Genomic DNA, 24,783 nt, shown 5'->3' with positions numbered 1-24,783 from the left:
ATGGAAAACGTTTTGGGGATCTAGAGTCAATAAGGGAATAATGGATATGAAGCATCCGTAGCGCAAAATAACATTTGTTTCTAAAGAGAAGACGGAGCTCTCTTCTCCGTTTATATGCTTTACTCAGGTGTGTGAATTGACCTTGATATGAAGCGTCCGTAGCGCAAAATAATATAACATTTGATTTTTAAAGAGATAAGAAGGAGCTCTCCTCTCCTCTCCGTTTACATGCTTTAATCACAAGTGTGTGAATTTACCTCGATATGAAGCGCATATCCAGCGTCCGTAGCGCACGGAATATATATTTATAGTTTTATATATATAGTTATATTATTTTGCGTAGCTCAAAATAATATAACATTCATAATTTAAAGAGATAAGCTGAAGCTCTCCTCTCCTTTAGTCAAAAAAAGAAATTCAGTCATATTTCAGCATATAGGGGAAACACTGCTATATATTTTATAACATTATACTATTTAGATATAGAGCTCCGGGAGTCCGCAAACGGCAACAATCACTTCTCCTCCATGCTGCTGTTCACACTGGACTGCAGGGAGTGAACGCTGATTGGCTGTTATGTTACGTCCCTCAGGGAGTGAACGTTGATTGGCATTGTGGGAGTTGTCGTCGTATTCATCGGTCAACAAGTCACTGCCTGCCTTTTCTCGGTCAAGGAGGCACAAAATTTGAAATTTTTGTTTAGGGCTGCAACTAACAATTATTTTAATAATCGATTAATCGGTCGATTTTTTTTCGATGAATCGGATAAAAAAAGAAACATTTGTAATTGCCGCATCTTTATTCAAAAACTTAACATTACTTCAAATTCACAGTGCAGACTGAAGTGTATAAACAGCAGGTTATTGCTCCAACGTCCCGGAACTATTAAAAGTAATATTAAATGATAAAAAAATAAAAAACATAACTGAGATAACACAAAAAAAACATACAATGTATGATTTACATTTATACAGTATATAAGGGATGTCCATGGTTAACCGATAAGATCTTTAACCGGTAAATGCTAACGGTTAAAAATAAATTAAATCATCTTAATTTCTCTCAGATGACAGGAGATTGTTAATTTTTATTGATATTGGTACCATTTTCAAGACTCCTTAACGATCCAAGTCTTTATTGATACCACTATTGATACTTTTCTATTATTTTGTTGAAATATAACTTGTATTATCGCTTTAATTGCTGATAAGATGATCATAGCTCAAGATAGGACGTTAAACATGTCATAATTCCATCTTTACTATCTATTTTATATTGCTGGGAAAAAAAGTTTCGCCAAAATCTAATTTTCTTATGTGTTGCATTTGAACACATCAATCATATTACTGAGCCGACCTGAGCACATCATATTTGTCACCGTTTGCTACTATTTTTTAAGATAAATAGCTCTATATCCTGCCGATTTTAACATGAATTTAAAAACTGGATTACTATTTTTAACTGACGGGACTTTCTACACCGTCCGGTTGTGTGATTACTACCGCTGCTTTGAATGACTGTTGATGCACGCGGTGCCGACTCCGAGCCCGTCTGCACACTGTCTGCAACAGCAGCAGCTGACAGAGTTTTTGATTGGACTAGATGGATACTGAGTTGAAGGAGTTTTTTTTAACCCAAAGACAGTGAAGGTACAACACTTTTATATAGGCCTACAGTCCAGTGTTAAGGTTTGACCAAAATACAAGCTGTGGTCGCTCACACTAAAGCTCGCTGTGGGCGTGCATGAACCATGAACCAACCTGTCGGCGGCTGGCTGTAAACAGTGCCGCATTAATCGCGCGACTCAACAAATCGATGACCAAATTCGTTGCCAACGCTTTTAGTAATCGGTTTTTATCGATTCGTTGTTGCAGCCCTATTTACGTTACTATTTGACTAAATATATGACCCACTTTCAATACAGATTCATGTCTCCACCGGTGAAGTATCCCTTTAACGCATTGAAACAATCACTATAGATTGCTGGATATGAGTTTTGGGCAGGTGCCAATATCGGCAGAGGCAGAAGTTGAGCCTTTGCATTTCTCACCCAGTGTCCATCAATACGTGAATGACTGTCCTGCGTTGTCTCTCCCCAGCTGTGGGTTGGCAGGCTCCTCCTCTACTCCTCAGTGCTGTACCTGTTGACCTGTCTGGTCGTCTACTGGCTCTACCTCCCTGAGTCATGGATCCAGAGGATCGCCATGGCCCTGCCGTTCTTCATGGTTCCTGTGCTGTGAGTATGCAGCATCACATAGGTTCCTATGAAATGGATTTTACAATCAAGTTGCCCAGACTTGCCTTTGTATATCTGCATCTAGGGATAATGTCAATGTTAAATTTTAAATTGAATAAGGTTAGCTTTCTGCTCTTAGCGCCATATGGACTCATTTCACATTGGTTTCCTTGAATGGCATACGTTTATAACATTGATTTATCAGTCTTTTCATTAATATATACTATACCTCTTGCATGTAAAGTACGACGTTATATCACTGGTGTTGCTATAGCAACCAGCATACCACAATGGAACCAATATTTAATATTAACCCTGCTTTTAAACCAATGTGAAAATAGCAGTATCTTCTCTCATCTGTTGTGGCCGTCATTCTCCCTCAGGGTGTGGTTCTCAAGGAAACTGCTGGTCTATCTCTTCTCCAAACGCACAGAACGAAACAGTAAGCATCTCTCCTCGCCTGTCAGTTTCATCTGTGTGTTTTTTGGTTTCTTCTTTGTTCTATGTTTTTGTTCCATGTTGTCTTTCAATTTAGTTCAATGTAAATATATCCCGCAAGTGCTGCCAACGGCAGACTTTACAGACATCATGGTCTGTATGTGCCGGGCTACAATACTACACCTTATGGAAATGTGCCATACTGTCCCAGCCATTACTGAGGCAGGTCTGGAGTTCTCATCTGCCCACTGGGGAGATACTTTGTCACATTGTTTCTATTTCTACTTTTAGATGATAAATTAGAAGATTTGAAGGTGTCTAAAAGAAAGATTGTAAGTATATGAGCATCCAATCAGAGCTTGTGAAGGGTGCTAGTTGGGTTGTTCTGTGTGCATGGGGTACCATGTTGTTGTTTTCTTTCAAATTATAATAGTTCTGCAGGTAATGTGTCAAATACAGTCCCAACAGCTAGATGAATGGGTTGTAGTTATTTAGTAACAAACCGTGTAACATTTGATGCACTAGCAGAGTGTTTTAATGAGGAAGATTATAAAATCATTAATATTTCAACACAGAACTAAAATGTCTAGCTTGAGGTGGAGATAAAGGTTTTTGATTTCAGCTGGAGGAAGTGATGGAAACGGAGACCTACAAGAATGCCAAGCTCATCCTAGAACGCTTTGACCCCGAGGCCAAGAAGAAAGCGGTGAGCACGGTGTTGTGTGCTATTTCAATCCCTATATCCATAGGTTCATGCAGCACCAACTCAGAGTTCAGCAGGACCAGCCTTTATTTTACTAGTGCGCCGCAAGAAATATTTAAACAACCCCTACCAGATGGGATGGAATTGTGTGGTACTGGTGTCTCTTTTATCTTGCATTTATCTTGGCATTGCAACACGGTCGCAGGCGGGAATAGGGGAATTTAAACACGTGTTGAAGACTTGATTGTAGATGTTTTTCATATGTTTTTTGTAGGAGTTGGAGTCAACTCCAGTATGTCTCCAGATGACTCCACGACCAGGACAAGGTAGAACCGTGATCCACACAGTAGAACCAGTAGGAAGGTAGCACCGTAATCCATACAGTAGAACCAATAGGAAGGTAGAATTGTGATCCACACAATAGAACCAAGAGGAAGGTAGAACCGTGATCCACACAGTAGAACCAATAGGAAGGTAGAACTGTTATCCACACAGTAGAACCAATTGGAAGGTAGAACCAATAGGACGGAAGAACCAATAGGACGGAATAACCAACAGAAAGGTAGAACCAATAGGAAGGTAGAACCGTGATCAAAACAGTAGAACCAATAATATGGTAGAACCAATAGGAAGGTAGAATCCTGCGTCCACACAGTGGAACCAATATGAAAGTAGAACTGTGATCCACACCGTAGAACCAATAGGACAGTAGAACCAATAAGAAGGTAGAACCAATAGGAAGGTATAACCAATAGGACAGTAGAACTAATAGGACAGTAGAACCAATAGGAAGGTTGAACCCTATATATATGAGCCCAATGACAGTTTGCATGACCCCGGTGTGCATATCACTAACAAACTGAACTGCACCAACACGGCACTATTCAGGAGGCCTTTCCCTTTGACTAGAGTCTTTATATCCTGAATCGGAAAGGTTTGTCTTGGTACTGCTGACAAGGCTTTGCTGCCCCTCCCATCAGAGATTCGTCAGAGGGGCGTGGCCATCAGGCCCATGCCGATGGTGGGCCCGGCTGGTATGGTGATGATGACTTCACCCCCGGGGGCAGGCCCTCCAATGGCCCCGGGCGCCACACCAATGGGTAAGGGAATTCCCACACGGGTACAGGATATCAGAGAAACGGAAGACAAAGTTTTGTATTCATGACTAAATCATATTAATATTTATTTGGCAATGTAAAGGATTGTGCGCCCACCCTGTCCTCGTAGGGTTAGAATGTGCTCTTTTATTCGACATAGAGTGGATTCTCATGCCATGAAGTTCCCCGTGGGGACAGCTTACCACACGGCTGTCCCTGACTGCCACAGCTCCACTCTGTGCCGTTTAACACAGAGAACCCTGTTCGCTTAGAACCCCCTGACCCTAACCCTGACACCCCCAAAGTCCAGTTCTGGAGGTGCAACCCGGTATCACACGATTTTGTGCTCATGCGCACGAAAAGGAATCTATTGAATCGTGTCCCAGAGCACGATTGTCCGACTTTATTCTTACTTGTTACGATGCTGACCGTAGGCAGCCCGTAACCCAAGTCTGTCCCTACGTGGTGTGCTGAACTTGAGGTACTTGACCTGGGTGAGTGCAATCTAACCTATCTAGGGGGTTAGGTGCGAGGTACTCACCACAGGTCTGTCTCTCACACTCCGCACCGGCTCCTCGTCCAGGTTGGATGAACCATCAGTCCAGCTGATCAGCCCGCGCCTTGATCCAGTCTTTAATTCACCGTGTATATATATATCCCAAAAGTGTTCCCTTCATGGAATGTCCGAGCAGCATGAGTCCCTCGGGTTATTCTCCTTCCCCCGACTCTCACCTCAGTCTCAAACTCCCCCCCTGCCCCCTCAGCTTTTGCTACTTTAATTTTATTTATTTATTTCATGACAATGCACATTAATAAACATGTACAGCAGTACACATAAATGTGCCAGATTGTAGCCAAGGAGCTAATTGCCATCTGTATTCCATAAGGCAGGTTGATGTTATAGTACAAATGACGAACGATATACAATAGTAAAATTTGCTATATAAAACAAGGAGAAACAGAAAGAAAAAGAAAAACAGGACAATTCATTAGCATGTGTTAAAACGGAGACACGATTCATTAGTATGCTCTACTGGGAAAATACGGTACAGCATACAGTTATAGGTGGTTGCACGTTTGGTTGGCTCTAAGCCAGACCTTTACTTGGCTCTTGAAGGTGGCGAGAGTGGGACATTCCCTTATAGTTGTGGGTAGTATGTTCCATAATGCACTACCTTTAATGGACAGTGCGTTACGGCTGAAGGAGGTTTTTCTAAAAGGAACTTCACAGTCCCTATTTACAACAGCTCTGGTGATCCGAGTCTGTCTGTATTTAATAAACTCTTGCAGTGGGGGTGGCGCCAGGCCATGTAGTGCTTTATAAATTAAGCATATAGAGGAAAATTTAATTTAGTCTTGAGTGCCTTTTTGTATAGAAGCTTAACTGGTTTTAGGATAGTGGAACCCGACATAGACCAGCTGGTGATGCAGTAGTTCTGATGTGAAAGTGTCATTGAGTGCAGAAACATCAGAGCAGCTGCATCTGACAGGGATCCTCTGATTTGCTTAAAATTACAAAGATTGAATTACATTTTTTTGGATATCATTTTAACTTGGTTTTTGAAAGAGATTCTCGAGTCTATAGTCACGCCTAAGTATTTAAACTCATTAACAACTTCCAACTCTTCTGTGCCCAAGAACACCCCAGATTGAGAAAGCATAGTAGTAGAAGGTTGCTTCGACAAGTATAAACAAACGTTTTTTTTTGCATTTAAGATAAGGCACGATCTATTGTGCCATGTTTGCATGTTTGTAAGAGCTGTTGAGAGCACACGTGCTGCCTCCTAAGGATTTTTTCCTTTAGTAAAAGTTACAGTGTCGTCGGCGTAAAGCTGGACATTAACATGTAAACAGTATTCCGGTAAATCATTAATGCATAATGAAAATAAAATGGGCCCCATTATGGACCCTTGGGGGACCCCTACTGGACAACCCATGTAAGCAGAACTGGCCCCGCCCACCACAGTGCATTGTTCTCTGTGTGACAGGTATGAGTGAAACCAATTAATCGTTTGAGCAGAAAAATTTAAATGGGACAATTTAGATGCAGCACATTGTGATTGACCGTGTCGAAAGCTGTTTTTAAATGTAGGAATACGGCACCATCGCATCTATTTCTATTTAGCTGACATTAGATTTTTTGGCCAATGCTGTCTCGGTTGAGTGGTGTGGCCAAAACCCAAACTGCATGGGATGTAAAGGTGTTTGGCTATTGCTGAGGAATTCAATGATTTGTTTAGTGATCCATTTTTCAATTATTTTGGAAGTAATAGGTAGAATGCTGATTGGTCTATAGTTATTCATGTCAGATTTATCCCCAGCTTTAAATACTGGGGTGACTGAGGCCAATTTCCTCGCCTTAGGGACAATTTAATTTTTTATAGATAAATTAACCAAGTGCATGATTGGGGGTGGTAAAGCCTCCTTATGTGATTTTAAAAAGCTAGCGTCGAGTCCATAAATATCCTTGGCTTTAGAGTTGTTCAAAGCCGTTGATGATATCAATAAATTCTGGTTCTGTGATTTCTTCAATGTAAAATTTGGAATGAGCATTGTCAGATAGAGCAGGAACCTGTTGATCAGGACCCTTGAAAGATGTGAATTGTTTCACCAAATCATCAATTGATTTAATTTCGAAGGAATTAATTTCTTGTGCCAGAACAACAGGGGCTCTCACCAGCTGATTGCTAACTTTTAATTCCAAGCCTTTAGTTTCCTGCTGAGGTTGTTTTCCTGTAAATTTTTTTACTGTTACCTCTAGCGTTTTCAATAATTTGGGATTAAAAAGTTCCCTCATTTGACAAAATGGAAACTTTACAATTGTTGCAAATGGCCATATTGTCGTCTTTTCGCGTGAAATACAACCAAGCTTTAGAGCGCTTCTCCCTCGGCGCAATGTTTGCTGCGTTCTGAACCAAAACAAAGCAGCGAGTGTGTGGCGTCGTGACACATTTGGAACGACCGGAACCGATAAGCGGAATCGTTAAGCAGGCATGCTAACGATTCCAAGGAATTGGTTCACTGGGCACCGGTTCTGAACAAGAAACGGTTCTCAATTCCCATCACTACCGAGCAGCGCGACACAATGAGACGATCTGTGGGCCAGAAGAGGATGAATTGCGACCAAATTCGGCCTATAACCTTATACATACATCTAGTCTTACTCTATATACAAGTCAAATGTATGATATGCTGTACTTATAGCCTAGTTTTTATATTATAAATATTTTAATATTGTCTGCTTATACCTGAACCACTCTTCCACATTGGTGGAAGTGGATTTTCAATAGTCAGATACAGATCTTGTTATAACGATAATTGAATAAAAGCTACTTGGTCTACTCATAATATTATTGTAACTAAATAATTGTGTATATATATATATAATATGTATTTCAATATATAATTATTTCAATATTAAACCAATGCATTTCAATCGGGAGATTTTTTTTGGACTTCAGAAGAGGGGGAGGGCTGCGCATTGCAAGCTGTAGTTATGGATTTGTCAAAACAACAATCCGATTCATCCAATTTTTGCAGCAGACCCGGAAATTGCATTACAATAACGGCTCTAAACATGTGACTTGCCCTATTGTTTTCAATGGGCCTGCATCCACGACACTTGACTGCCATGGTTGCTATGGTGGTTGCCATCAACCGCCCCCTTCCCACAGTTATCGTATGTATCCATATGCACTTGTTAACGACCTATGGCCATTATTTCATTTTCTCTAACATCCACACATATATCCTGCATATAGTACATGTACATGTTATATGCACAATATTCTGAACAAACCCAGAACATAGAACCAAGCTCATTGATTTAACGAGGCAGGGTTATTTGAAACAATTAAGTCATCATTTGTGAGAGGTCATTCCTCCTCCCGAGTGTGCTTCCTATTTATGTCTAGTGTACACCTACTGTCCATAAGCAGGGCTAGAACTCCAAATCTCGGATATGTCGTTCTCGGGACCCCGGGAAACGTGCGTATACATTTTGGCATCTCTACAGGGTGTCCGCGCGGTAGTAAAAGGTAGTAAAAAATAAAATTAAAAATTAAGGCCCTTGAAAGGTAGTAAAAGGTAAAAAACCTCATTTGACTTGGTAGTAAATTTTTCATCACCACCTCAATATATAGTGAGTTTCCATTGTTTTCTTAATATTTGTGTTTACATGTTTTAACTTTGTCTAGCCTAAAAAATACAGTATACGGTGCTAACAGGACCTGAACTGAGTTGGCGTCGCTGGTTGCTATAGTGACGCCGCCAACATTTTCCACCTTTTCCCCTCAGAGTTCTGTACGGCTGAGTTTCTAGCTCTGTGAGAAAATGGGTAAATGCAAGTTTTCACAAACGTGGGTTAACGACCCAACATTTAAAGACTGTCTGAAACCCGTGATGGGAAATGACCGAGAAGCTTTTTGCTTGTTGCGCAAAAAAACGATCAATGTGACATGGAACGGTATTAAAGTGATTAAATCACACAACGCTTCGAGCATTCACCAGCAGCGGCTTCGTGCAAGGGGGGAGCACCTCTCTATGTCATTGTTTTGCGGTGCTAGCAGCAGTAGCACTAGGACTACAGGGATCGCGGCAACACAAGCAAATGCCACTAGCCCTGCTGGCACCTCAGCAGCGATAGACGGACAGACCTTACTACCATCACAATTTCAAATGTCATCCCTCAGGGCTGAGGTTCTCTGGTGCCTGAACACTGCAGCCAAACACAACTCGTACAATTCGAACGAAGGTATAGGGGCAGTGTTCGCGAGCATGTTCACGGACTCCCAAATAGCCACAAGTTTTGCGTGTGGCAAAGATAAAACAGCCTATATGATCGGTTTTGGAATTGCTCCTCATTTTAAGAAACTTCTCACAGATAGCATCAATGATTCTGGGCCATTTGTGCTGATGTTCGACGAGTCTTTTAATCAGTCGCTTAAGAGGAAACAGATGGATATTCACGTTCGGTTCTGGAAAGATGACCGCGTGGCGTCTTCATATTTTGGATCACAGTTCCTTGGGCATGCAAGGGCTGAAGACTTGCTGGAAAGCATTAAAGTAAGTGGATAATTGATTGTATGTTTAAGCAATCACACGAGAGGGAGTGCTGTTGTACTGAATATCAGCACGGCTGTGAATAATAATAATAATTGTTCTTATTGTCGTTATATCTCTATTTATACAACAGTTAGTTCCGACCAAGTAATTTGATTGGACAAGAGGCATTCCATGATTGCTGATATAGAGTATAACAGTGCCAGGACTTTTAATTATACATGTATCACTATACATGTACCGTTAATGTTATTAGCTAGCTAGTGTGTGTATGTGTCGCTTGGCAACAGTTCAGTCCCTGTCTTGCTGTGAATATCTTCGGCCTACGGCCTCGTACCTATGACCGAATCACAGCCGTGCTGATATTCAGTACAACAGCACTCCCTCTCGTGTGATATTGCTTAATTGAACATTTTATGTAGTGGTGCAATGGATCAACCCTCACGGTTCGGGACGCAAGTGATCCGCGGACACAAGCAATTTTTTAAAGTATTTACCATGCTTAAAGGAAGCAGGATTATTACCTAATATTTCACTTTATTTTGTTTTTACACATTTGAAGATTGTATTCAAAGTCACATTGGTCTTATCTTTTTTGTTGTTGTTGATCCGAAAATGATCCGACCTGTGACTAAAAAACCGTGACATGATCCGAACCATGAGTTTTGTGATCCGTTGCACCCAGTGGCGGATCTAGAGATTTTTTTGAAGTCCTAAAAAGACATGGAACATTTAATCTGCAATGTCCACACCTGGGATGTGGTTGATGGCCTAATTAAATTTTGATCACGCAAAAATGATTGACATATACTTAGCTACTGGGACTGTATTTACTGTCTAGCAGAGTTTCATGAATAACCAAAAACCAAAGAACAAATTATTTCTTTTTTTTGTGACAATTCATAGGAATGTGTTGCAAAACTCAATTTAAGACACCTGCTGTCTGTCAGTATGGATGGCCCAAATGTCAATCTCAAGATGATGAAGCTCCTTCAGAACGAACATTCAGAGCTTTATGGGGATGCACAACTCATTAGTGTTGGCAGAAAGAAAGAAAAAAAACAAGGAGAGTGCCGCACATGCTCTGAAGAGGAAGGCAGTGGAGGAGGAGCTTTTGGACCACAGAACCCAGCGTGACGTACTAAGCCGTGTTTGTGAGTCGCTTGGAAATGACGTGGACAAGTTGGCTGAGCAGGCTGAGGGAAAGGCCGTGTCAAAAATGGCTGAACTTATCACCAAGTCCAACACACTTCGCAGAAGGCAAAAAGAAAAAAAAGAACTCCACCAATTGGAGGAAAGGATTGAAGAAAAGACTGCACAACTGAAACTTTTGTCACTGTATAATCTCACATTTCTCTCCTTGACCATTCATCTCTTGCCTCTCTCATCTCTTTTCTCCCTCTCTACATATGTCTCCATGTATTCTCCTTTCCTCTGCCATCTCAATTCCCACAGCCCCCCTTCTCCTTTCTCCCTCTGTATCTCTCTCTATCTCTCTGTGTGCCAGCTAAAGTTATCACCTGACGAATACCGGTAACATTGTTATTGTTATTGTTATATACAGTGGGGCAAAAAAGTATTTAGTCAGCCACCAATTGTGCAAGTTCTCCCACTTAAAAAGATGAGAGAGGCCTGTAATTTTCATCATAGGTATACCTCAGCTATGAGAGACAAAATGAAAAAAAAAAAATCTAGAAAATCACATTGTCTGATTTTTAAAAAATTTATTTGAAAATTATGGGGGAAAATAAGTATTTGGTCAATAACAAAAGGTCATCTCAATACTTTGTTACATGCCCTTTGTTGGCAATGACAGAGGTCAAATGTTTTCTGTAAGTATATACAAGGTTTTCACAAACTGCTGCTGGTATTTTGGCCCATTCCTCCATGCAGATCTCCTCTAGAGCAGTGATGTTTTTGGGCCTTCGCTGGGCAACACGGACTTTCAACTCCCTCCAAAGATTTTCTATGGGGTTGAGATCTGGAGACTGGCTAGGCCGCTCCAGGACCTTGAAATGCTTCTTACGAAGCCACTCCTTCGTTGCCCGGGCGGTGTGTTTGGGGTCATTGTCATGCTGAAAGACCCAGCCACGTTTCATCTTCAGTGCCCTTGCTGATGGAAGGAGGTTTTCACTCAAAATCTCACGATACATGGCCCCTTTCATTCTTTCCGTCACACGGATCAGACGTCCTGGTCCCTTGGCAGAAAAACAGCCCCAAAGCATGATGTTTCCACCCCCATGCTTCACTGTAGGTATGGTGTTCTTTGGATGCAACTCAGCATTCTTTCTCCTCCAAACACGACGAGTTGAGTTTTTACCAAAAGGTTATATTTTGGTTTCATCTGACAATATGACATTCTCCCAATCCTGTTCTGGATCATCCAAATGCTGTCTAGCAAACTTCAAACGGGCCCGGACATGCACTGGCTTTAGCAGGGGGACACGTCTGGCACTGCAGGATTTGAGTCCCTGGTGGCGTAGTGTGTTAGTGATGGTAGCCTTTGTTACTTTGGTCCCAGCTCTCTGGAGGTCATTCACTAGGTCCCCCCGTGTGGTTCTGGGATTTTTGTTCACCGTTCTTGTGATCATTTTGACCCCACAGGGTGAGATCTTGCGTGGAGCCCCAGATCGAGGGAGATTATCAGTGGTCTTGTATGTATTCCATTTCCTAATAATTGCTCCCACAGTTGATTTCTTCACACCAAGCTGCTTACCTATTGCAGATTCAGACTTCCCAGCCTGGTGCAGGTCTACAATTGCGTTTCTGGTGTCCTTTGACAGCTCTTTGGTCTTGGCCATAGTGGAGTTTGGAGTGTGACTGTTTGAGGTTGTGGACAGGTGTCTTTTATACTGATAAGGAGTTCAAACAGGTGCCATTAATACAGGTAAACAGCCTCTTAAAGAAGAAGAAGTTACAGGTCTGTGACAGCCAGAAATCTTTCTGGTTTGTAGGTGACCAAATACTTATTTTCCACCATAATTTGCAAATAAATTCTTACAAAATCAGACAATGTGATTTTCTGGATTTTTTTTTTTCATTTTGTCTCTCATAGCTGAGGTTTACCTATGATGAAAATTACAGGCCTCTCTCGTCTTTTTAAGTGGGAGAACTTGCACAATTGGTGGCTGACTAAATACTTTTTTGCCCCACTGTAAGTTGTTATTGTTAACTTCTCTCATAAAATTAGTTTTCAAACATGTTCAAACTGTCATGCATCACATCAACTATTAAATACCCATGATTTCCATTCATTACCACTCCATGGACTCTTTGGACAGTTTTTAAGTCCAAAGTCCTGTGTAAGTTATTGTTACATAAGTTAAATTGTTAAAATAAATTGCTCCTTTGGGACAGTAATTCCCTGCCTAAGTCTGTGTGTGTGAAAATGTGTGTTTGTGGGTAAGTGCGTGTGATGAGACACACTTTATTATTAATCTTTATTAATTTTTATGGTTAAGTGTCTTTTGTTTTTAAGAAGTGCCAAGGTTAAAATTCAGATAAGGGCTAGGTTAAGGTAAGGACAACTGAAACTCGACTCAACATTATTTATGATGGGTATGACAGTGTCACATTTATACCTTTATAGTAAGTAGTAAGTGTTGCTTTGCATACCCCCCGCCCCGCTGCTTGATGTCGTGTTGGTAGTAAAAAATATTGTGGAGGTAGTAAAAGGTAGTAAATTAATCTCTATGATTCCTGCATATACCCTGCTCTAGCTATCTCGAAAAGGCGGGAAAAGGAGCATGACCTCCAACAGTAGAGTAAATGTGCATAAGACAGAGATTAGTCTCTAATGGAAACGAGGAGGAAAGTCCTTCTCTGACTGGGTGTGACTAACTAAGGGATCTGGATCCCGCCTACGTCTATTCACGAAAAGGCTGGATCCCTGGCTGCGCTATTAACCAATAGGCAGCAGCTCAGAGGGAGGGGTTATCCCCTCAAGTGTAGGCTACGAAAACCAACGAACTAGCCTGGCTCTGCCCGCCTAAGTACTTCCGCTCAATTTGAATTTCCCTTCAGTACTATGTCTGCGGCATGTTAGTGGGTTTTCTCCATCCAAATTTTCTGCGTCCAATCAGCGAACAGAGGGAGTGGCTGAGAACAATGACGTTAAAGTCAGCTCTCGTTGACGGACATCTTCACGCACAGTGTTTGGTTTGTTTACAGCCTGCGCGCAAGGCTGTAAAGATTCCCGGCCAAACGTTAGCGATTGGTTATGTCAGATCCTGAGTGGCACTGGGCAGATCCAATAGGTAAACTTCAACAGACACCCGCCTTTAAGTGAGTTAAGGTTTGTCAATTGAGTAGGTCCAGATTCTCTGTGCAAATGAAATGAAGTACGAGAGTCTGGTCGGACCAGGCTACCAACGAACCCGCTCAGTCGTATGCCTCGTTTCCACCGAGCGGTGCGCTACTGTTCGTTGCGGTACAGTTCGGCTCTGTTCGCTTATATTCATACTTTACACGTGACGTCGCGACGAGTGGCTGGCGGGCAAGAACAACATTCTCTAGCAACTTAGTAACCTAATCAAGGATCTGCCAGGACGCTCCAGTTTTACCATACGAACGAAAGTTGGTATTTTGATGTGAAAACGATATGCCAGATAGTTGCTGTGCGATTGGATGTTTTAACTGCCGAGGAGTGAAGCCGGGGTTATGTTTTTACCGGATCCCATCCAAAAAGGAGAAAAACTGTATTATTGTCTATAAGATTAGAATTTGCCATAAGTAATATATATTGTTTAATTGCACATTATAATTACGATTATTTAAAAATGAAAATAACCCTTCCTCTGCCGTCATGGGGAAAGCCTGTGTCGCCATATTGGGCTGGAAATCTGGCCCAATCTGGCAATACTGGCGGAGGCGTCACCAAACGATCCTAAGCAGTTTTATTAGTGCAGCAAAAAACTCCGCCACGCTGGAACTTCAGAAATGCTTGAGAAAATGTAACTTGTGTCGACGCTACCGCATTACTTGGTCAATAAAAGAGCTACTTAAAAGTTATTTGATTCAGAAAAAAGCTATTTGTTGATCGTTTTGCGGGTAGATAGTACTCAATCAACTTTGCTTTGATTATGAAGATATTACTCTTTTTCACCTCCCATATGACAACGTTGTGAAACACTTTTGAAAAAAGGTTAGCTATCCGTACTTTTGTAGGCTTTCATTTTTTGTGCGGTATAAGGTGACGGATTCTCTATAAGATAAATGTAAATATCTCCAAACTCCACGTCTGGTCGAGACGTTGCCAACTTCAAAGCAATGAACACATCAGCGGGTGCTGTGTGTGGATCACAAGCTCCGAGTATGTTTATCTTTTCTTGATATATAATGTGAACACTTATGGTCTAAATAGTTGATTGATTGTAGCATTGGAAATCTGCAAGGCTGCAATTCCCCTGGCTGGCCGCTGTTCGCCACCATTTTGTTGGCGTCTGTTGCCCTCCAGGTAGCCATGGTAGTCACGTGACTGCAAAGTATGAATTGGCGTTTTTGTAGCCCGTGGCCGGGCAGGGCTGCCCGGGGCCGGGCTGCGGAGCCTGGGGCCGGGCTGCCCGCAGCCGAGCTGCGGAGCCTGCGAGGAGGATTGACTTGATCTATAAATGAAGTCCCTCAATCTCAATTGGCTTAACACCCTGACCAACATTCTGAAGCATTCATTAACATCCACATTTGCCTCAAGCAATTTTAGGTTTATAGCCCATGTAAATAGTTATGAAATAATCTTCTTCTTGTTCTTTTAATTGTTTGTTACTTTGACCGTTCTGTTTGATATGGTGTAAAGTATGTTAGTGAATGGTTCAGATCATGATACATTTAAAATGGCATCACTTTTGGTCTTGTGTCTTCATTTTTCTTAAAACAATTGAAAATAGACAAATTACAACCAGTGTTTCCCCCAGCACTGTATGGTTAAGGCGGCCGCCATAACAACAATAGGGCCCCGCCTTGACTACCAATGTATTGAAAAAAAGAAAAAGTATATATATAATTTTTCTTTTTATTACTATTTTTTAATATTTTTTAATTAATATGCAATAACAAATTACAAAACTCTCGTAGGGAAAGAAAACATAATTCCATCAGGTAAAAAAATTAAAGATAAATTATGTATTGGTAACACTGTTCACAACAATAGTCGTGCTGTAAAGCTTTTGGAATGGAATTTGCCACTAACAGTGCAAGCAGGCCAATGGCAACCAAGAAGAAAACGGGGAAGTCAGAGTATCCTTAATACACTACATTTACCCTTTGATGCATTTGTTGTTTTAACATACATAAGTAGAGGGTGCACTCTACTATCTGCGCACACCCCTTCTGTAGTCGAAGAAAATATCTAAATTGAAAGGCAATGGTTTTATTTCGTTCTGTGTATCACAAAATAAGCCAGAAAATCGTGCTATGGGCACTATTCAATAGATTCAATTTTGTGAGCATGAGCACGAAATGGTTTGAGGAGGTCTGCTGTAAACAGCGGGGAAATCACAGTATCCCTTATACACTACATTTACCCTTTGATGCATTTGTTGTTTTGGCACATACATAAGTATAGGGTGCACTGTATTACCTGCGCACACCCCTTCTGAAGCCTCTCTCTCTCTCTCTCTCTCTCTTTCTCTCTCTCGTTCGTTCTGTGGAGCACGAAAATTGTCCGAAACGCTCCCATTCAAAGTGTATTGGTTTACATTTCGTTCTGTGGAGCACGAAAAGTGTGTTTCAGTTTTTGAGGAGGTCTGCAAAAATCTGAAATCTTGACATATATATAACTAAAGGGTGCACTATATACCAGTCTTTCCGAAAGAATGGGTCGCGGGAGATTTGAATCTAGTCGCCAAATAAATAAAAAAAAACACATATAGATATATATATATAGATAAAAAATATATATCACAACAAAGTTGTCGTTTATCTCTTCGAAATGGCTGATTTCAGTTAATATTTAAGGGGATGTGGAATTGGCAGTAAAAACGTTCAGGAATGTTCATTCATGTACAAATTTGTTCTTCTCACGATTTTATAGATAAGGCCTATTGTGAATTGAGTTGCGATGGTTTGTAGTTTAAAAAAAATGAGTCCCCAGAAAAAAGGTTTGGGAAACACTGCACTATACTGTCTGCGCACACCTCTTCTGATGCCTCCATCTCTCTCTTTCTCTCTGTCTCTCGTTTCGTTCCGTGGAGCACGAAAATGGTCTGAGCAACGCTCCCATTCAAAATGTATTGGTTTACATTTTGTTCTGTGGAGCATGAAAAATTTGTTTCAGTTGTTGAGGAGGCCTGCTTTAAAAATCGGAAATATTGACACATATATAACTAGAGGGTCCGCTGTACTGTCTGCGCACACCCCTTCTGAAGCCCTTCTCTCTCGCTCGCTCGCTCTCTCTCGTCTGAGAAATGCACCCATTCAAACTGCATGGGTTTACATTTCGTTCTGTCTAGCACAAAAAAGTCAGAGAAATGCTCCTATTCATAGTGCATTGGTTTACATTTCATTCTGTGTAGCACGAAAAAAGTCGGACAATCATGCTCTGGGACACGATTCAATAGGAATCTGGTATCAACAAAATCGCGTGATACCAGGTTGGGTGGTACAGATACAGGGGAACCAAATTCGGGAATCTTTCCACAAGTCAGTTCACCCTCCCCCACTGTCCCAACTCTTTTCCAAACACCCCGACCTTGGACACACATGATCCGTCCCCGACTCTCAACGTTCTCAATGTACTCTCTCCCCGCCCCCCTTTCTGTGGCTCCTTTGGTCTTGTTTGTGAATATGGGTGAGTTTTAGTAGGTTATGTTACTTTAGGTTTTTCTCTGTGAATGTAAGCTGTCTTACATTCAGCTGTCTTACAGAAGAGTAACGCAGAAAGGGTTGTTTTGTCTGTGTTTCCTCCCTGGTCCCTCTCTCAGCTCCAGGGGGTCCCCCTGAGAGATCTGCTCTGTCAACCCCTGTCCACCTGGGGGCCATACACCGAACACCCTGCTCTCCCATCCCAGGTGAAGGTAGGCTTCCAGTCCAGCTATCCGACCAGAGAGCTGGCTTGTACCATTTAAAAAAAAAAAAAATAACAACAGTACAGAATATGTCAACATTTACTTTATTTAGCTAATTGTTTTATGCAAAGGGGATAAGGCTGAGAACAATCGAGGCATACAATAAAATTTGGTGTGGTGCTGCTAGCCACATAAAACAACTGCAGGGTGCTGGGTAGTAGCCATAGGACTCAAGATGAACTAAGTGTAGACATAGAGATTTGTAAGAATATTAGAGATTGGTGTGTCAGTGACCCGGTCTTCCCCAGGCATGCACCCTCCTGGGCCTCCGTTAGCCAGGCCTGTCCTGCCCAGAGAGCGAGGCACGGTGGACCGCGTCATAGAGTACCTGGTGGGAGACGGCCCCCAGAACAGGTGAGCATCAGGGAGTAACGCTGCTTTACATTCACTAAATATACAATCAACCAGGCAAGTTACTACCTTGGTAATGCACTCATTTGGTTGCATTGTTTTGAAACCCACTGATAGTTGGGGAAATCTAAGAAGATTCATATTCCAATCCAGCAACATTTAAAGAGCTGAATGAGGGCTTAAGACAGGATGGTTTAAATAATCCTAACCCATTGTCTTTGTGTGTTTCTAGATATGCCCTCATCTGCCAGCAGTGTTTTTCTCACAATGGGATGGCTCTGAAAGAGGAGTTTGAATATATAGGTAACAAAAAACATTTTTTACTCACTGTACTATCTCCATATACAGACACGTTCCGCTTTATTTCTCATGTGATCCATGCGAGATCAACTGTTAAATATAGCTGCGAGCAGCAATGTGGGGGTCAAGCAGAATGGGACTCAATAAGCTAATTTTGCTGGACAGACGTAATCGGTTAGGTGGCTACCTGATGATATTGGCAAATGGTTATCACAATGAAAATACATTGACTTTGCTTTGTAAGGGCCGGAATAGACTTGCTGCTAACAACGCCCCCCTAGGCGTTGATGATGCCCAATTATTTGGGCATCATCAGGATAGGGTCATAAGACTATGAGCCAAGTTTGGTTTGGATGCATGAAGGCCTTGCAGAGAAATGAGCTCACTTCCTGTTTGACGTCCCCCTGAGGTACAAGGTCACCAAATTCATCAAGTGTCTCCATGATGATGTCATGGGTGATGATGTCATGTACTAAGTTTGGTTATGATATGTAAAAGGGCTGCTGAGATATTGGCTAACTTCAGATTTGGCAGCTTCGCGGTCGTATTTGATTGGCTGTAGCGGCCAAACGGTTTTGAATTTGAAAAATCTTTCGATGTTTTCTATCAAGCATGGCCTGAAGATCATGTGTGCCAAGTTTCGAGATGATTGGACAAAATTTGTGATAGGAGATGTATTTTGAATGTTTTTGACATAAACCAAGATGGCGGAAAATCTATCATGGCGCAAAATGACGACAGGGTGCGTTGAACTCGGCTTGGCCCAAGGATTCCAATGAAACCTTGTTTGTGAATATTGGATGAATGGGTCAAAAGTTATAAACATGAATGCATGTCCAACTTTGACCTGTTGGTGGCGCTAGAACTCATGGGCTAGCGACCCCAAATTTGCTTCATGGGATCATGTAACTGTCCTGAATCAGTGTGCCAAATTTCACAACTTTTCACCAAGGCGTTCTATGGGCTGCCATAGACTCCCATGGCAGCATAATAATAAGAAGAAAACGTACAAAAACAATAGGTTGTCTCGCAGCTTCGCTGCTTGACACCCAATAAGCAAACGTACAAAAACAATAGGTTGTCTCGCAGCTTCGCTGCTTGACACCCAATAAGAAAACGTACGAAAACAATAGGTTGTCTCGCAGCTTCACTGCTTGACCCCCAGTGAAGGTTATTGACATGTTTTATATTATTTGTACATGTCGTTAAGCCATGGCTACTTAGTCGTTGAAGGTATACTATATCATTTCTGCTGGTAGGGGTCTCAATCAACATGATAAGAATTTGAGTTTGAAGACGGTGGAATTGTTGTCTTCTCCCCATTTGACAGTGAAAACCAATGTGATGGGCAGAACTCTTGTTCAAGGATGAGTAAATGTATTAAAGCTGTGTTAACAGCTGAAGATAATTTTGTCTGAGGTATTCTAGTGCTGTTTTCCATGGGTAAGACAATCATAATATAAATGTAACTGTATGACGTTACCGTACCCATTACTGTGTTTCCCGCAACATTGTATGCTAACCACCAACCCACACGAACTGTGATAAGTGCACAGGTAACGACAACAGTTATCTATGCAATTATTCATTGTGTAGATAACACTGTTATCTACACAACAACAAGTGTTTACAAGTTACAAGCAGGTAAAAAAAAAGCGTGGCCAGTCAGCACGTGGACTATAAAAGATATGTTAAGCTGATTATACATAGACTATATAATTTAGGTTAAACTGAATTAACATAGACAATTATCATAGACTGTATAATACAGGTTAAACTGAATTAACATAGACTGTATAATACAGGTTAAACTGACTTAACATAGACTATATAATACAGGTTAAACTGATTAATGATAGAATATATAATACAGGATAAACTGAGTTAACATAGACTTTATAATACAGGTTAAACTGATTAATGATAGAATATATAATACAGGATAAACTGAGTTAACATAGACTTTATAATACAGGTTAAACTGAGTTAACATAAACTAGGTTAAACTGAGTTACATGTGTACATCGATAGAAACTAAATAAGGCTTTTGTCACCACAAAGTGTTACCAAAAGCAGTACTCCTCTCCTTCCAGAACGTGTATCCAATTCAGGTTTTTGGTATTCCTGGCATCTGTAATCCTGATTTGTGAGTTCTGCATTGATTCTGTTCAGGAAATCTCTGTGGGTAAAACAAAATGTAAATAAAAAATGAGCTGCCTAAGGTAAGTCTGTTTGGTAACTTACTCGTTGGCTGGCATGAGCCACTGGGCACACTAGCACATGGCAGCTAGATCCATATTAGCTCTGGAGTAGATGTGTGTGACTAAGCTGATCTTTTGCTTTGTTAATTGTCTTGTTCACATTCCTCCTCCATGTTCAGCTTTCCGTTGTGCGTATTGTTACTTCATGAACCCGGCCCGCAAGACGCGCCCCCAGGCCCCCAGGCTTCCAGAGTTCAGCTTCGAGAGGAGGCTGAGGGCCGAGTCCCCTTCCCCAGGGCCGGTGCCTCATTCCGGCTCAGAAACAGAGGAGAGTGCCGCCCCGTCTGGAGGTACTGACACATGAAACCACAGCAGGCTGCTTAATTTTAGGCTTTAAAGAGCCCTTGTTTTCCTACACCCGAGATTGATTAGTCGTGACATTTTCAATAGGTTTTTTCTTGTCCCAACTAGGAGTGTATCTCTAGATGTGAGATTGACAGATCAACTAGGAGATCAATCTATTTTTGATCACGCATTTTCTTTATGGCTATGGCCCCTTTAATGGAATTGTCTTGTCTTACTTGGAGCTGCTCCTTTGTGTCAAAATGGAACATACTATGCCAATATGTTGCCTTTGTTTTGGTTTTGACTTTACTTCACTATTGTGAATAGGATGATCTAATTGTACACCTAACTTTCATTAGTTGTACAATCATAACATTTTATAACGTATGCAACATTTTAGAAGATCTTCTTTAACATGAGGCATCAAGGCACAAGTAGAGATGTAGTGATGTATAGCTCTGCAGTCTGCACCTGTTTGCTGGGTTTGCCTCATTCTCCTTTTATTCTTAACAACCCCCCCTCCCCACTGCTGGCTAAGATGTCACAGAACTTGATGAATACATTTGTATTCAGTCCATACAATGCATATACAGAATAATTGGACTGTTTTAGTATTTATGAGCACATTTGAGGTGGAATATGCACATTATTAAACAAAACCTGATTCTGTCCATGCTCATGGTTAGCTACACTAACTTACTCAGGACCAGTTAAATTAACTACAGGCCTTTGTCAGGCGTCACTACAGGCCTTTGTCGGGTGTTAGTACAGGCCTGTATCAGGCGTTAGTACAGCCATTACTACAGGCTTTTGTCAGGCGTCACTAAAGGCCTTTGTCAGGCGTCACTAAAGGCCTTTGTCAGGCATCACTACAGGCCTGTCTCAAGCGTCACTACAGGCCTGTCTCAGGCGTTACTACAGGCGTTACCACAGGCCTGTCTCAGGCGTTATGACAGGCCTGTCTCAGGCGTTACCACAGGACTGATTCAGCAATTACTCCAGGCCTGACTCAGGGGTTAATACAGGCGTTACCACAGGCCTGTCTCAGGCGTTACCACAGGCCTGTCTCAGGCGTGAGTACAGGCCTGTCTCAGGCGTTACCACAGGCCTGTCTCAGGCGTTACTACAGGCCTGTCTTAGGCGTTAGTACAGGCCTGCCACAGCCACAGGTACCTGATTTGTGGATTAATTGATTGCTGGCAAGATGAGGGGACAGCTTCACCAAGCATGACAAAAAAAAAGCTTTTTAAAAAATGAACCTATCCTAGCTTTAAAACACATTGAATTTATCGTTGTGTTGTGTATGTACTGTCTCAGGCGTTACCACAGGCTTGTCTCAGGCGTCACTACAGGCCTGTCTCAGGCGTTACTACAGGCCTGTCTCAGGCGTTACTAAAGGCTTTCCTACAGGCCTGTCTCAGGCGTAACTACAAGCCTGTCTCAGGCGTTACTACATGCCTGTCTCAGGCCTTACCATAGGCCTGTTTCAGGTGTTACTACAGGCCTGATTCCGGCGTTACTACATGCCTGTCTCAGGCGTTAGTACAGGTCTATCTCAAGCATTACCACAGGCCTGTTTCAGGCGGTACCACAGGCCTGTCTCAGGCGTTACCACAGGCCTGTCTCAGGCGTTACCACAGGCCTGTCTCAGGCGTTACCACAGGCCTGTCTCAGGCATTACCAAAGGCCTGTCGTGCATTACAAGGCCTGCCACAGGTACCTGTTTTTTGGATGTATTGATTGCTGGTGAGATGAGGGGGCAGCTTCACCAAACATGACAAAAAAAAGCTTTTTAAAAAACGAGCCTATCCTAGCTTTAAGAGACATTGAATTTATCGTTGTGTTTGGCTGGATTTAGAATGACCAACGTATCTAAGTAGTATATCTGTATAGGCTCTTCATCATTCAAATGTAATGGGGAAGTCAAAGTGCCGGTGTTACACCGAATTCTGCAACCCACCGAAAAGTGTGACCCCAGGGGGCGCTGTTGCACATTTTCTGCAACATGCACCTTTGCATTATAACAAAAACATAAATAAAACATAAGATCTCCCCCCACAGGTGGGTCCTTCTTTTGTTGATACTAACATTAATTCTAAACAGCGTTTTACACAGTAGCCTATAATAGGAAATGCTCAAAGATAAATCAGCGTAATTTAACACTGACTGTAGCTTTTTATGGGTAAAGAAGCAACGGTGAAGGACCGTACTAAACGCCCTATCATTGTATGGGTCTGTAAAATGCTAATCAAATCAAAATAAATGTATTTATTAAGCACCTTTAATAAAAAGGTAATTGGTTGGGGGAGATCTAATGTTTTATTTATGATTTTGTCATGCCTGTCTACGCTTCAAACTCGTGCATATTGCAAAAAATATGCAACAGCGCCCCCTGGGGTCACACTTTTCGGTGGGTCGCAGAATTCGGTGTAACACCGGCATCATCATTGCTGAACCTTTGAGTTCAGCCTTTAAAGATGAACTGAACTGAAATTTAGTTGATATAACAGATGTATTGTCTGCCGTCTCATTGGTACAATACAAAAAATGGCTGAACTTGCTAAAAGGGATTAAATTGTACGGTGAAAGTGTTACAGGGCGCCGCCATGTTGGATTTCAACAATCAGCTTCGTCACTGGCATGGTAACCTACTCCTACACTGTGGCTCTAGCAGCCATAGCAGGCAATGAGTCAGGCTCTGAGGCTCGCTGAAATGGCTACGGAAAAGCAAACAACCAGGTCTACAGGAGGATCATCTTATTGCATTGCTCCTGGCTGCAGTAATGAATTATATAGGGCCATGGCAGCTGAGGTAATCATACTTTTCCACAGGCTACCTTTGAATAGGAAACCAGCCCTTAATACATGGCTGGCAGCCTTAAAACTGACTTACCCTCCGATAGCCCCTGTCATGTCAATCTCCACAAGCTAGCACTCCGACCATAAAGTGTATTAACTATTACTCTGATGATATCACAGATCTATGTTTCCAAGCTGCTAATTAAACCATGGCGGGTCTGTAAACAGAAGTTCAACAAATGTCCCTTTCTACTCACCCTGATGTTTGCCGACTAGCCGATTGCTGATGCAGAGGGAGTTAAACGCGAAGAAGTAGTTTCATAGTAAGATGTATCTGTGCAATATCCATCAACATCCACCAGAAAGTAAACCTCCAACATCCACCTAAAGTAAACATGACACTTGTGAATCCGCCTCGCATCTATGCTGATCCGCGGGTGTATCTCCCAAAGTGCATCTAACATGTCTTTCAGGTCCCTGCTACCCGGAGCCGATTTTTTTGTGAAACCATGTCTTTAATAACCATGTTATTAGGCTGATAATAAACCATGTTCTTTAAATAGGTCCATGGTCCCAGGGTGGTTTCACATAAAACCGGACTTATGCGGTTTCGTGTTAGGATTCGTGTGGACGCCTAAAGCGACGTTAGAGTTGGGTTGAAAGTTACAGGGCTTTTTTGTATTATTTTTGTAGCTTTAAATACAGCCCCATGGTCAATTTAATTCCTAACTGTACATTAAAAAGTATTTCTACTCAATCTAAAAGATTAAACAACTACTATCTCCTCCTCAACTTGAATGTTTTTATACAGCGTGCAGGCTGGATGTGCGCAGGCTTGATGCGCTCCACTTTTTTTTGTGGAGAACCAGCGCCTTGAATATGTAGGTACTACAGCGTTTGTACAGCTTGTTGCGTTTCCGCAATGAGTCCGTCAAAACACATCAAAGAAAAAGGGAGGGGGAAAGATTGTTTTCGCCGCATTACTTGGTTGCTATTTATGAGGCGCTCCAGTGAGAGAGCATGGCCACTTTCAAAACCTCTCTCTCGCTGCACAGCATCCGAAATGCCCTATGCATGGTTATGCAGCCTAATCCCACGATTAGATGTTCAAGGTTGACCGGGACCTCTCGGCAGCAGACTGATTCAATGGCAGTGTCCATGCTCCGGCAGCACCCACAGGCACAACAGTCAC

At 41.9% G+C, this 24,783-nt stretch overlaps 1 protein-coding gene across 4 annotated transcripts in view; it reads left to right on the top strand.

Moving 5' to 3' along the window:
- lnpk (lunapark, ER junction formation factor) overlaps window positions 1-24,783 on the top strand; it is a 52,734-nt gene that overhangs the window by 20,959 nt on the left and 6,992 nt on the right. For all 4 annotated transcript variants that reach the window (XR_013811615.1, XM_079730101.1, XM_079730100.1 and 1 more), the window contains exons 5-14: window positions 2,100-2,236; window positions 2,620-2,678; window positions 2,966-3,006; window positions 3,297-3,380; window positions 3,652-3,703; window positions 4,358-4,477; window positions 17,452-17,544; window positions 17,844-17,949; window positions 18,179-18,249; window positions 20,627-20,797. Coding sequence is in view for 3 of the 4 variants with exons in the window: in XM_079730101.1 (XP_079586227.1) it covers window positions 2,100-2,236; window positions 2,620-2,678; window positions 2,966-3,006; window positions 3,297-3,380; window positions 3,652-3,703; window positions 4,358-4,477; window positions 17,452-17,544; window positions 17,844-17,949; window positions 18,179-18,249; window positions 20,627-20,797 (934 nt within the window). In the remaining variant the exon portion in view is untranslated. The remainder of the gene's footprint in view (window positions 1-2,099; window positions 2,237-2,619; window positions 2,679-2,965; window positions 3,007-3,296; window positions 3,381-3,651; window positions 3,704-4,357; window positions 4,478-17,451; window positions 17,545-17,843; window positions 17,950-18,178; window positions 18,250-20,626; window positions 20,798-24,783) is intronic.

The sequence above is a fragment of the Pollachius pollachius genome (genome assembly GCF_949987615.1).
Source record: "Pollachius pollachius genome assembly, chromosome: 2".
NCBI lineage: Eukaryota > Metazoa > Chordata > Actinopteri > Gadiformes > Gadidae > Pollachius > Pollachius pollachius.
This window is presented reverse-complemented; position numbering and strand designations above follow the sequence as displayed.